Consider the following 13245-nt stretch of genomic DNA (forward strand, 5'->3'; position numbering starts at 1 on the left):
TTTCATCGACTAATTATTTCAAGCGATTATTTTTTTTATAAAAAATATTTTTTAAACCATTCATTTTTCGCGAAGCAAACCAAGCCTAATTCTTTTCGCGAGTTTTGCCAAACCACTTTCTGGGTGGCAGTAAGCAGACCAATTCATATCACCGGTCTAGTTAATCGGATCGATTAGGTAAAGAAAAAGGACGCAGAGTCTTCTATTTATTTCGCTAGAGAGTTCGGCGTAATTACCGGGTTTTCGATGTTTGATGGGTAATTAAACAAAACATAATTTGGAGGGATGAGTTGGGGTCTTCGTATTTTCCACGAAATGACTGAGAATTGCCATTATAGTAAATTATAAAAGAAAGTGGTAAGACATGATCGATCAAATCACGGGTGTCGATGCACCTTTATCAACTTGTTTAGAGGCAATAATGGATTTATTAACCAAAGAAAAGGAAGAAACAGATGTGCATGTTTTAGGTCAACATCGGAACCCACGAATGAGAGAAGTAGGGGGGAGGGTGTTCATGCCAGTTGAGGCTTGTGAAAAGGCGCATCGTCTGCCCGATTGATTGTTTAGACTAATACTGCTTGTGTGCTCTGATCATGTCAACTGGGCATCATCGACCATTTGGCCATCGAGTATTATATTTACAACCAACTCAAAAACATCCCAAAAGGCAAGATCCGTGTTCGATTTTCGGGGCATGCACGATTTCGTGATTTCGAACGGCTAAGAACCGTGCATGGAATCGGAGGGAGCGACCTGACACGAGGAACGCGATAAAATACGACTCGATGCGAATGTTTCGAATCTATACTTCTTATCTAGGTATCAAAATTATAAGCAGACCATAAGACGCAATCGCGGAGGAGGCTTGTGGTATAGATTAATGGCGTCCGAAGACTAAAAAGCAATCCCTTCAAAAGACCGAGAAAAGGTCGTACGGTGAGATAGTATATCCGTATCTATATAAATTACATAAAACGGTTAAAAACCAGCTAAACCGAGACTTTCCACTCAACCAAAACAATGGTTGAACGTGTACTTATCTCTTCTATTTGAAAAACCAGACTAGTCGGTGCTTCTTATTTTGTTCTTTTTTCTAAAAGAAATGCACCAGAAGGTCATACTATAATAATTTTCCAAGGCTGAAAACCATTTTGCGTTTTGCTTATTGAATGCATGATGGGTTTAACGTATTGACTGGGTTTGTCATCATCGAAGGTTGAATATGCTTTCTTCACATCGAGACAAATGGAAACCAGAATGAGAAACGACTCCCCGTCTTCGAACATCGGGCTACCAAACGACTTCCTGAAGATACGAGTCCCACGATCTTCTCCAACTCCACTTCCAAAAAGGAGATGCCCCTCGCGATCGTTGCTCCACACTACTTTTGAGCACAAGCCTCGAGCGGAGTACATGAAACGTTTTTGATTCGCTCTTTCGATGTCGATAATGGTGTGCAGGAGATATGAGCATAGGATGTGATGTCAGAAGCAAACAGCAGCATAAATGTCCGCATGATGCTGTTTCCGAACATAACATGCTAGCTGGGAACCAGAGAGCAAAAAAGTTTAGCACCGAACGAAACGATGATGGCCACCCAATTGATTTAGACATTGGGCCAACAGTGTTGTTTGGCATGTAGATGCCACCAACTAATTTTAGATGGCGGGTATCGGTTCTCCGTCTTTGTCTCTCTTCTATTCTCTCCTCTCTTTCCTCCTTTTTCTTCTTTTTCTTCTCTTCCGGCTTCGATTCTGTAGCGAGAAATCGCGCGCAAGTGAAATTGTTTCGAGGAAAAAGTGTTCTCAGAAAATTGTTTTCCAACTTTCCGGTGTTTGGATGACGAAACGATCTACGAGGAATGTTTTCGCGGAGTGAAAACAGCGAGCTTAGATCGGGGGCAAAAACAACTTCCCTTTCTAATAGATAAATGAAAACTAGCTATTTTCCTTTATGATGATTTCCACGGAAAATATTTATATTTACCATAAAATTTTCAGCAAAACAGTCGACGCATCCTAAAAATAACGTAAAAAACGTCGCATCTATGACAGATGCCCCGCGATCCGAATTTACATCGGACGTGATTAGCAAGCTAGGAGCAACAATTATTCAATGCCATGATCATTCAAAATCAAATGATGGAAAAGGAATTCGTCTTTAAATTTGTGGTCTTAAGTGGGGGGTTCCAAGCGACAAAGTCTCAAATGGGGTTCTACATCATGAACCGGTGGGAAAAATTCTCCTCAACCTCCTCTTCTTCCTTTTCCTTAAAAACAAAAGATGGAGAATCAAAGGCGACCCACTAGTCAATGATGCCCTGCCTTTGGAATAGGAAGTGCAACAATTTGATTGCAACCATTGATGATGATGATGTTCGTGGATGATAATGCTATTTTGTCTTTGGGAATTGACAAGGGGGGGGGTCGATGTGCTTCGGGAGCATTTTTTTTGGGCATAAAGCTAAAAGGACTTTATCTCTCTTGTCAAAGTAGCAAGGTGGAGGTAGTAGCTAGCCAAGGTATAATCTGTGTACAAAGCAACGATCATGAAGTTGGTGTGAACGGAAGACGTTATGGGTCACGGTATCCGCTGTATTCAATTTGCGGCTTCAACTATTTAGTCTATCCTCTAAACGGTTATAAAAAATTTACCCTTTTGTGACTTATAATTGAGTAAAATGTAAGGGCCATCGATCTACTTCTATGAGATAAGTATAATTACCATGGCTAATGCATGATGCATTCTCTATTGTTTGGAATAATGACATAAGGGTGACCTCGCTGAAAAATATGAATCTTATGGTAATTACTTTAGCTTTTCCCTAATTCAGTAATTTTTTTAGTTGTTTTTTTGAGATTTAATTTAATTTCTCCAATAGGTTGAGGGTAAGGATTATTTTATTCACCATAGGAGGACGTAGAAATTAGAGGTGAGCATGGTTCAAGGGTAAAACCTAGAATCTGACCAGTGGGAAACTCTAGATTCTAGGTTTCAAGGTATGCAAGTAGGTTCCAAGTTTCAAAAATTGGAGAACCTGTTTCGACGAATAGGTTCCAAGTTCCAAATTCTAGGCCTAAAACCTGAAACAAGTTTTTTGCATTTTTTTCTTGGTCTATGTTGTCGCGTGATCCTACGGTGTTCTTTGGCATTAAATGATGAGTGTATAATTTGGTACTACTAGTTTGAGCTTTCATTTTGTGACTTGTTAATGTTATATATTCTTCATGACTCTAAATAAAAGTTGTGGTCAGTGGATCATAACAGCAAGTTATAGTCATTAAAGATGATTCACTGCAATTATTCAATTAATAATATATGTGGAACTTGGATAGACCGTGAAACTTATGACGGGGTAGGTTCCATATTCTAGACTATGTAGGGTAAGTTCCAGATTTCAAAAAATGAGGAACCTGTTTTCATAAATGGGTTCCAAGTTTAAGGTGGAACCTATAAAGAAATTCGCTCGCCTATAGTAGAAATGGACATTCGACTAGCCCCACTTTCTTTTACCGTTTCTTTTTCCATGGTAGGTGATGTTGCGTCCGCTGGACCAATCTCCACCACCTTTTATCAAAGTTCTTGTTCTTGTTCTTTTAATCTTTTTTTACAAAAAGTTATATCATACCGTCAAAGTCTTTACCTTCTTCTTTCTCAACTCTAATATTTCTTTCTTCACTTTTTTTAGAAACTTATTTCGTACGTTGTAAATTATTTTTCTTAAACGTGTTAAGCGGGATACGTGACGAGCATCATTTTCCAACGGGTCTTTCTCAACTCGAATATTTCTTTCTTCACCTTTTAGAAACTTATTTCGTACATTGTAAATTTTTTTTTTTTTTACACGTGTTAAGCGGGATACGCGATGAGCATCATTTTTCAACTGCCCGTCGAATCCAAACCGACGCATGTCACGCTAAACTTTACTTTCCAACAAAGTACGAAATCCATACTTCACTCAAAGCACAAAAGAAAAGAACGCTTGTAATATGCTCTATCACTAGGGCGGACAGTCCGTCGCGCTAAGTTTAAAAATCTGGCACGCATGGAGCGCTCCTGTTGGAGTCCCGGTCTAGCATGTCCAAAAGAGAAATGCCTCTTTAATTGGGGGGAAGAAAATCGAAAATTCTCCCCCCAAGTTTGGTCGTTTTTTCAGTGTTCCCCCGAAAGTGGGGTTTTGGTTTCATAAAACCCTCCGAAGTGGGCAACCGTGTCTCAAATAACTGCCCAACCTCATAGGCGGCCAATTACTTTTTGGGATAATGGCACGGATAGTCCCTGAACTTTCACCCTGATTCTCGATCTTCTAATTTGTTCAATGTGATCCTTGAATTTTACCTTAATGTACAATATGGATTATGAACTTTTAAATTATTCGATATGATCCCTGAACTTTTTGTTCATGTCCAATATAGCTCAAATGATCATTGTTGTCCTTCTATTAAATTCAAATTCAGGGACAACATTGAACATTTTCATATAATTTAGGGACTAAATTGAACATGTATCAAAAGTTCATGGACCACATTGAACAAATTAAAAATTCAGATGCCGCATTGCACATTAGGCTATAGTTTGCACGTTAGGTCAAAGTTCGGGGACCAATTGTGCCATTTTTCCATTATTTTTTAACTTGATCACGTGTGTAGATCTGCACCTCAGGGGCATTTTCGTCCTCTGAAGTCCACTTTGAGCACATCGGTACGAAATTAGGCATAATATCCCCCAACTTGTCCTATCAAATCCTAATCCTTAGTTTCTCCAATTTCGCCCGTGCCAAGAGAGAAGCTGAAATCGCGACTTGTAAAAGCAAAGCATCGAGAGTGAGGTTGTATGGTAAGATGGATCGCCGTGGTTCGATTCAACCTTGGAACGTCTATCCTCATCGAATCTCTTATATTTCACACATCCGACGGTACAAATTGCCTCCTAATCGACCATCTAAACCCACTCGATTTTTTCCCTTGATTTCCTCAACACGTTACAACCACCACCCTTGGTGGAGAAGGACCTAGAGCTCGGAGGTGGAGAGACGCCACTCCCGGTCCCGGGCTGCGGCGAGAACCGACTCTAATTCCCGAGAGGCGCACGGAACCGAATTTTCATCCCAATCTAGAAAATCAGGGCGCCCATCGGGACTTTTAAATTTGGCCATATTGCACATGGATCGGACATTTCGGGAGGAAAAAAAACGTCTTCGAAGGCGCAAATCTCCGCACGTGATCGCCCGTCCGGCGAAAAATTTCAACCGCGGATGAGCTCGGGGGGTTATTTGAGACATGGCCGCTGACTCCAAGAGGTTTTTCTCAAAAGCGCAAATCCCGCTTTTGAGAACTTTGAGAAAACGACCCCACTTCGCAGGAAATTTCGGCATTTTTCCTTTTATCTAAGCAAGACAGAAAAAGCATGAATGGGCCTCTTATCTTATGGGCTACTTGCCCGCTATCTTTGGGCTTCAGTTGTTGTTGCAATGCATTGGCTTTTCTTTTTCACTCTCTGGTTTTTTTTTTTTGTCCTTTTCTTTTTCTTTTGTCCTCTTTTCTTTTCTTCACCGAGGGACGACCAAAATGTCTTATTTCCGGTCCGATAGTTGTGGTGTGCTGCATCATTGGATCCACATGAATCCGGTACGCTCGGTAATACTGTTATCGCCGGAGTTTGCAGTCGCGACGCCGTGTCGCCTGCATGCGAAACGTCCGCCCCGAAAAAGGGCACCGTATCTCGAGAGTTAGATGGAAGTAGCTTTCTAAAAGTAGACGGGTCGTGCCGCCGCCGCAGCCACAGCAAAAGTCGATAGCATCATCTTTCCTGGCTCTGGTCGATGCTGACCGTGCTAAACCACCTCTAATCACAAGACATTTACACATGATCGTCCATGTGAAACCTACCTGACTCCACATGTATATTTCCATATGTCCCGACTAGTGCAATAATAACTACGCACATGTCCGTATATTCTTGTCGGTACAGCTTCGATGTACAAGACTTTGACTACGTTTGGTAACTGGCCAAATAGTAACTGATTCTATTCTTTTATTCCCAAAATCAGTTTTGGAATAGAAATCCGTTTGCTAAATTTTTTGGTTCCGAGCACAAATTTACACAAATTTGTTCCTAGAATCGGTTTTGGAACAGAATCAAGAAGCAAAAAAAAGTTCAAGAAGCAAAAAAAAGTTGCTTCTTGATTCTGAGAACAAGAATCAGAAATGGAAAAGAAAATTTTTTTTCTTCTCCTTCTTCTTGGTTTTCTTCTTCGTTTTCTTCCTAGCCTGTCACCAGCGACGGTGTCGTGGCCCTTGCCTGATTTGACGAGAGCGGCCGCCGGCGCCGGCGACCTGGCCATGGCCAAGGAAGGGGAAGAAAAAAAAAAAAGAAAAAAAAGAAAAAATAAAAAGAAAGAAATATTAAAAAATTCAAAATATTATTAATAAAAAGAAATTTTGTGCAGTTACCAAACGCATTTATGTTCTTTTTTCTATTTCAAGAATAGAAATTTTGGGCAGTTATCAAACGCCTTCGAATGCTTAGAAATTATTTCCGGAAATAGAATAAAAAAAAATTATTTCTGAGCAAAAATTATTTCCAAAAACAGAATGATTACCAAACGCACCCTTTATATATTATTCGATATTCTGGATATGAAAATTGATAAGCAAGAAGTGCTATGCTATTCCCTCAAAACGATCAGAGTATCCTCTTCTTCTTCTTTTTTGGGGCTCATCAAAAGAACAGCACCATTCTTCTCGATGATACAAAGATCCCCATAAAATGGAAAGTCGAGAAAAGTCATTAAATTATTTTACTTTATAATGTAATGAATATGGTAAAGAAAAGAGTGGATGACCATAAAGAAGGGGTGGATGGGGGGAACCTTCATCATGGGTTGCACCCTTGATCCCACCAACGTCACTTGCTATATATATAAATGTCATTAATCGATTCTTGCCTTCCTTCTTCCAAAATTTTGTAGAACTTCGCGAATGGCAAATAATTAATTTACATGAACGGACCGCAGCACTAGGGAATCACCTAAACTTTTCATTCCATTCGAGAAGAAAAGAAACTAACAGGTTACAAAAATTCAAAAAAAAAAAAAACAAACAAAGAAACAACCTGAGCTGTACCTGTTTTGCCATCTAGCTTACAGCTTCCCGCCTCAGGCCGACACGTGGCACCACCACTTGGACGAGAGAACAACCGCCGTCCCTAATCGGCGCATCCCTCTTCCGGAGCGCTGTTCAGGTCAAAGACCCCATTTACCTCCGCCACTCCCTCCGGAGCCGGAGTCGTCGCCGCCGCCGCCGCCGCTGCCGCCGCCTTCTTCACACTTTCCTTGTCGTCGAGGACTTCCCCGGCTTCGTCCGCCGCAACCACCACGACGTCCTCCGCCTCCAGGGCGGCTCTCCACTTCCCCGGCGGCTTCCCGCCGACCCCATTCGCTTTCTGGCCGAAGTACTTCACCGCCACGTGCATCCGCCGCACGATCGCGAAGAACTCCTCCACCTCGGCCTCGCTCGGCGGCTCCTCCACCTCGACGTCTTCCCGCGCTTCCACCACTCTCGCCTTCTTCTTGGGACCGTCCGCGCCGTCTCTCTCCCTCTCCCTCTGCGTCTTCTGCTTCTCCGATTCCATTTCCGTCCTCGTCGATCTCTCTGCAAGATCTGAAGGGAAACTTAGAGAGAGAGAGACAGAGAGAGAGAGAGAGAGAGGGAGAGAGATAAGTTTTGGCCCTATAACATCTGCGTCGTACAGCTCATATTATGCAGAAGATGCAAATGGTCGTAAACCATGTTCCCTTGCTCTGACCATAAAACACGAGGTCGTTCCGAAATCTTTCATTTACATTTTATTTACGGCATGCATTTCCTTGATGACTGGTTCTTGGTGACCTTCGACACTATTTTATAAACCCTATTTTTAAAACGCGACAAAGTTTCGAATTCTCGTGTAATCGAAAAAGGACCCTAAAATAAAGATTTTTCCAAGTTCCAAATATTACACAGATCCGAGATGAATTATATAATCAGAGTACTTTGCAATTTGAATCGTTTATCTTAGGCTATAGAATCGATTGAGGGTTGATATGGTCATTTAAGAAAGACGTTGGGGGGGGGGGGGTCCATGCATGAACACTAAAGTCGTCGAGAATCATTTGTATTTTGGAATGTCAATGTAGTGTGATGGAGCCAACACTACTAACTCGGTATTTGATTGAATTAGCATCGGGTGCAGAGTATTTATCAAAGAGCGTTGCTTTCTCCTCTGGCTTCCATCATGATAGCTTCGATGTTCTCTGAATAAATCCGTAATGTATTATCTTATGTCGGGTGCGTTTATCTCGATAAAAAACGAATGATTGAAAAAATATTTTATTAAAACACGATCCCCTCTTATCACTTACAAAAATAATAAGGCCACAACCAATAAACTTAGTTTATTGGTATAAGAAATGAGCGACTTTGAATAAGTTAATATTGATTCGTAAAATTTGTATATCGAGCCATGCGACGGATTTGATCTATCAAAATTAAGTCTAAAATTCATTAAAAGAAATCGTAAATTACAATATCTCCCTCATGATAATTCTGGAAATTCTTTTTCTTTTTCTTTTTTTTTTTTTTTGCGGATGAAGCCTGAATCTATCTGTTTCAGTCGCTGAAAAATTTAAATATATTGTCACTAGAAAAAAAAAAAAAAAAAAAGAGAGAGAAAAGAAAAATGAGGTGTGGTTGTGTGGTGGTTGTTCCTCCCGGGGGGAAAAAATGTCAGGGGTGGTTGGGACTGTACTTTGTGGTGGTGTTGCGAATGCTTATTGCTTTCTGACTCTGGGCCACTACAGGCGACGGGTCGTCATTTCTTCCCCCGTGTTCCCCGATTTGACCCCGCCTGACGTCATGCTAGCCGCCGTAGCTGACGCACTAGGTACAATGTAAGCAGATGCTCCGTTCATAGTATAAGGAAGGTCTTCGACCAAAAAAAAAAAAAAAAAAAAATTGTATAAGGAAGGTTTTCTTTTTTTTTTTTTTGGCTAGAAATATAACGAAGGGTTAATACCAAGAAAAAATTTAAATTAGTACATTTATTTATCATAAATTTACCTCAAATTATTTTTTTGACCACAAAAAATCTCAAACTAGTACACTCGTGACAATTTTACCCCGAACTAATTTTTTGACCACAAAAAATCTAAACTAATTTTTTAACCACCAAAAACCCCAAACTGGTATACCTGTGACAAATTTATACTCTGTTAGTTTCCGTTAAATTTTACCGTCAAATTGCTAAGTTTGATGACATGTGATAGTTGATGGGTGTACCAGTTTGGGGTTTTACCCCTCTGTTTGTCACAAGTTTACCAATTTGTGATTTTTCGTAATATTAATCCAATTTAGCGGACACTAACGGAGGGTAAATTTGTCATAAATATACAAGTTTGGGGTTTTTAGTGGTGTGCCAGTTTGGAGTTTTTTGTGATCAAAAAATTAGTTCGGGGTAAAATTGTTTTAAGTGTACCAATGTGGGGTTTTTTGTGGTCAAAAAAATAGTTCGGGGTAAATTTGTCACAGGTGTACCAGTTTTGGATTTTTTGTGGTCAAAAAATTAATTCGGGGTAAAATTATTACAGGTGTACCCGTTTTGGGTTTTTTGTGGTATAAACCCTATAAGAAATGGATGTATTATGTTGTGTTATTTTTTCTTTTCAAATATATTAACAAGTTGGACCTCACTATAATAGAATCGTAAAATAATGTTATTATAGATATATTTACATCAATTGTACCATAGAAAATAAATTCACATAGAAAGTAATGTGATTATTCAAATTGCAATATTTTATTAGAAAATCGCATGTGTTGACTCCATTTTGTTGCCGATTCGTGCTATCGAATGAGAAATTACGAGGATGTTGTGTTTATTTATGTGAATACGTATGTTTCGGGCATCTAAATCACTCTCGACAAATCATTAATTGACTAAAGAAAAGATATGAATTATGAATCAATTTGTTTCACGAAAAATGAATGATTTGAAAAATATTTTCCTAAAAATGATCAGTTGTATCGTTTAAAATAATTAGTTAATGAAAAGTATTACAATTAATCGGCAGTAATTTATGTCTAAATATATTTGTGTACGACAAAAATATTTTCTATTTATTTATTTCTATAAGCAATACAAACGATTGTTTTTAGGAAAAAAAATTCAACTCATTAATTTTCTGCGAAAATAAATTGAGCCTAAGTTTAAAGTATTTTATCCTGAATGTGTTTTATACCTACATAACTCGGTTTATCTTTTTAAAAAAAAAAAAACAGGCATTCTTTCATAATTCAAAATTTCAAAGCGGAGGACGAAAGTGTTTTTTAAAAATCCTCTAGGTACGTGTATGAAGGTAGGTGGAGCTCCAACAAAGGGCAAACAACCCGGACGGGCGTGGGGCCCGACGCGCCAAAACGACGGAGGGGATGGGCTTCCGGTCCCTGATCGAACGGATGGTGATACGGAACCCAGTCGGGGGCGCGTGGGGGGAAGTTTCTGTTGCACGCTGTGACACGAGTGGGCTTCGTGGATGATTCGCGAGTGGACCGAAGGACGACTCGTGTCTGCCCGTCTGGCCCCAAATGCAGAGACGAAGCATTGAATTTGACTCTTCATAGGGTCAACCTAATTTCAATTAGGTAGCATATACGAAACTTTAACCGACTTTGTTTGTTTAGTAAAAAATAAACAATTTTAAAAATATTTTTTTAAAAATAATCATTTGTGTTATTATAAATAATTAATTGATAATATATATTTTCATTATCGGTAATAATTTAGAGCAAAATCCATACAAAGATCATAAATTATGCCCACCGTTATTAGGATTAGGCGCACATACAACAAAATAGAGAATAAAGGTAAAAAAAAAAATCGAAACACATGATTTTATTCCGGTTTACCCTTAAATTAGGATTACATCCAACAGAGGATTCTACTGTGGTTAGCACCTCACACTTCTCTCTTACAATTCTCAATTACAAAAAAGAGAGATTGTATATAGGAAGCGCGGTATATAGGAAGCGCGAGAAAACCTCAGGAGTCGAGAACCTAGGCCACTCAATACCCAAAATATTAATGATATATGGACCCAAACTATAAAAGCCTTCTAGTGGCTCAGGGGCGCTATCCCTGCAACCCTCGCCAAGGCAGCCCCTTGGACACCCACCAGCTCACCGAGATTGGGACCAACGTGTCTTACTATCGACGGGGGTGTATTTACACCCTAACAACTGTGATACCATTTACTCTTAACTTTTTTTTGTAACCAAAAAATCCCAAACTTGTACTTGTGCGACACATTTTTGTCAATAAGAATCGTTAAAAATCTGCTTATTTGGACGCCAGAAAGTGAAAAATGTCAACATGGTGCCCACGTGGAACGACGTTGTTTTGGCTAAAAGTTCATCTAATGGTAAATGTGTCACTCGAGTACAATTTTAGGGTTTTTTATGTCACAAAAAAAGTATAGGGTAAATATATCACAGTGGATATAATTTGGATTTTTCGATGTTACAAAAAAATTCAAGATAAATGTGTCACGTTTGGCGTATTTTGAGTTTTTCGTGGCTTTTTTTCCAATAATTTATATCTAAATATAAAAAAATGTTTAATATTTTTATAAATGATTTAAGTGATCATATTATTAATCTTCTTTTTCGAAACAAAAAAAACGCATTCTAAGTCGGGCTTTTCGAGGAACGAGCTTATAGCAGATTCGGCAATTGGAAGCCTTATAAAGCCGAACCTTTGCTTTAATTCTGCCAAAGAAAAAGCAAAAACTAAAAAAAAATAAAAAATAGGATTAAAAACATGTTGAGAGAGAGAGAGAGAATATATATGGGCAATCACGAACTTATGCCGAAGTTTCGTCGCCATCCGTTGATCAGGCAAAGCACGGTGCGGGGGGACCACCGCGAGTCTACTCACGACATCTCCATCTAACCAGGTAAAAAACGATAAGCCCTTGATCGGGACACGCGGTGGGCCACACCGGGACCCACCCCATTCAGCTAGTGGGTACTGCCCCCGTCTTTTCGTGCTGAGACGTCGTGTCGGTCCGCACCGTTTTCGGCGGTCCGGTCCGATTCGATCGACGGATGCGATTTTCGAGACGCACGGACGGATTCGAAATCTTAAAAGACGAAACAGCACTTCCCCACCTTTTTTTTTTTTTTTTTTTAAGGGAATAATGCCAACGACACGACTTTGGCAATGTGTATTTGATCCGAACTTTAATTTGTTATGTAGTCCCGAATTTTCTAATATTTAATGTGTCTGAACTTTATTTGTTCACTTGTCCATGAATTTTTAGTAAATGTTATTTAATCCGTAACTGAAAATATATATAGTCCTGAACTTGAATTAATGGAAGACTACATTGAACATTTTATAAAATTCGGACTTTATTGAACATGTACCAAAAGTTCGGGACACATAACCAATGAAAGTTCGGACTATAACATGGGTAAAAGTTCGGCTACTTGAACAAATTAAAGTTCAGGACCAAATGTACTTGAGTCAATTCAGACTTTTGTGTCATTTTCCTTTTTTTCGCGACATGTTGATCGAGCCTCGCGGCCGCGCGGTGATGGGACAACGCGCCTTTTTTTTTCCTTGGCTTTTTTTATTACTGTTCGACACTGCCCTTTATACCGCGTCATTACAGCGAGCTGCCGCAGATCCTAGGGTGACGTCGTCATCCCCTCGTACCCCGGTGCCGTGCCTAGGGCTGCGCCGGAAATTACGTCCCGGGCCGTCCTCGTTCCGACCGATCTCCCAGTGACTCGAACTGGAAATTCTATCCCGTATTAAGTTCTGATCCTCGCCGTCTTGAGTACGACGGAACAACGAGGAAATATGGAACTGTTGGTGTCTCGGCGTGGTAGGTACAGTTGGTTGAAATTTTAGGGTGTATTTGGTAATCATTACGTTCTCGAAAATAATTTTATCTCGAAAATAATTTTTTTATTCTATTCCCGAAAATAATTTCTAAGCATTTGAAGGCGTTTGGTAACTGCCCAAAATTTTTATTCCTAAAATAGAAAAAGAACAAAAACGTGTTTGGTAACTATACAAAATTCCTTTTTGTTAAAAATATTTTGAATTTTTAATATTTCATTCTTTTTTTTCTTCTTCTCCTTTCTTGGCCCATGGCCAGGTCGCCGGCGCCGGTGACCGGCCACAGGCGAGGGCGGCCCT

The 13245-nt window shown here is 39.7% G+C and overlaps 1 protein-coding gene across 2 annotated transcripts; it reads right to left on the minus strand.

The window, feature by feature from the left end:
* Positions 1-6898: 6898 nt before the first annotated feature.
* On the minus strand, positions 6899-7956 carry LOC130138950 (uncharacterized). Of its 2 annotated transcripts, none has more exons than XM_056314697.1 (2): positions 7754-7956; positions 6899-7655 (listed from the first exon to the last, which is right to left on the minus strand). In XM_056314697.1, the coding sequence occupies exon 2, from the start codon at positions 7633-7635 to the stop codon at positions 7210-7212; it is 426 nt and encodes a 141-aa protein (XP_056170672.1). In that variant the 5' UTR covers positions 7636-7655; positions 7754-7956; the 3' UTR covers positions 6899-7209. The 2 variants fall into 2 exon arrangements, with proteins under 2 accessions (XP_056170672.1, XP_056170671.1); XM_056314696.1 differs by having other exon boundaries at positions 6899-7664; positions 7754-7955.
* Between the last annotated feature and the right edge of the window lie 5289 nt (positions 7957-13245).

This window comes from Syzygium oleosum, unplaced genomic scaffold (genome assembly GCF_021117445.2).
Source record: "Syzygium oleosum isolate NSW1041296 unplaced genomic scaffold, Sole_v2.1 Sole_v2.09, whole genome shotgun sequence".
Taxonomy (NCBI): Eukaryota; Viridiplantae; Streptophyta; class Magnoliopsida; order Myrtales; family Myrtaceae; genus Syzygium; species Syzygium oleosum.

Bases quoted from the DNA above. Each gene is read 5' to 3' on its own strand.
- LOC130138950 (XM_056314696.1), bottom strand. From the start codon at position 7,793: ATGGTTTACGACCATTTGCATCTTCTGCATAATATGAGCT. The intron at 7,665-7,753 runs GTACGACGCAGA...GTTTCCCTTCAG, and splicing joins TCTTCTGCATAATATGAGCT to ATCTTGCAGAGAGATCGACG.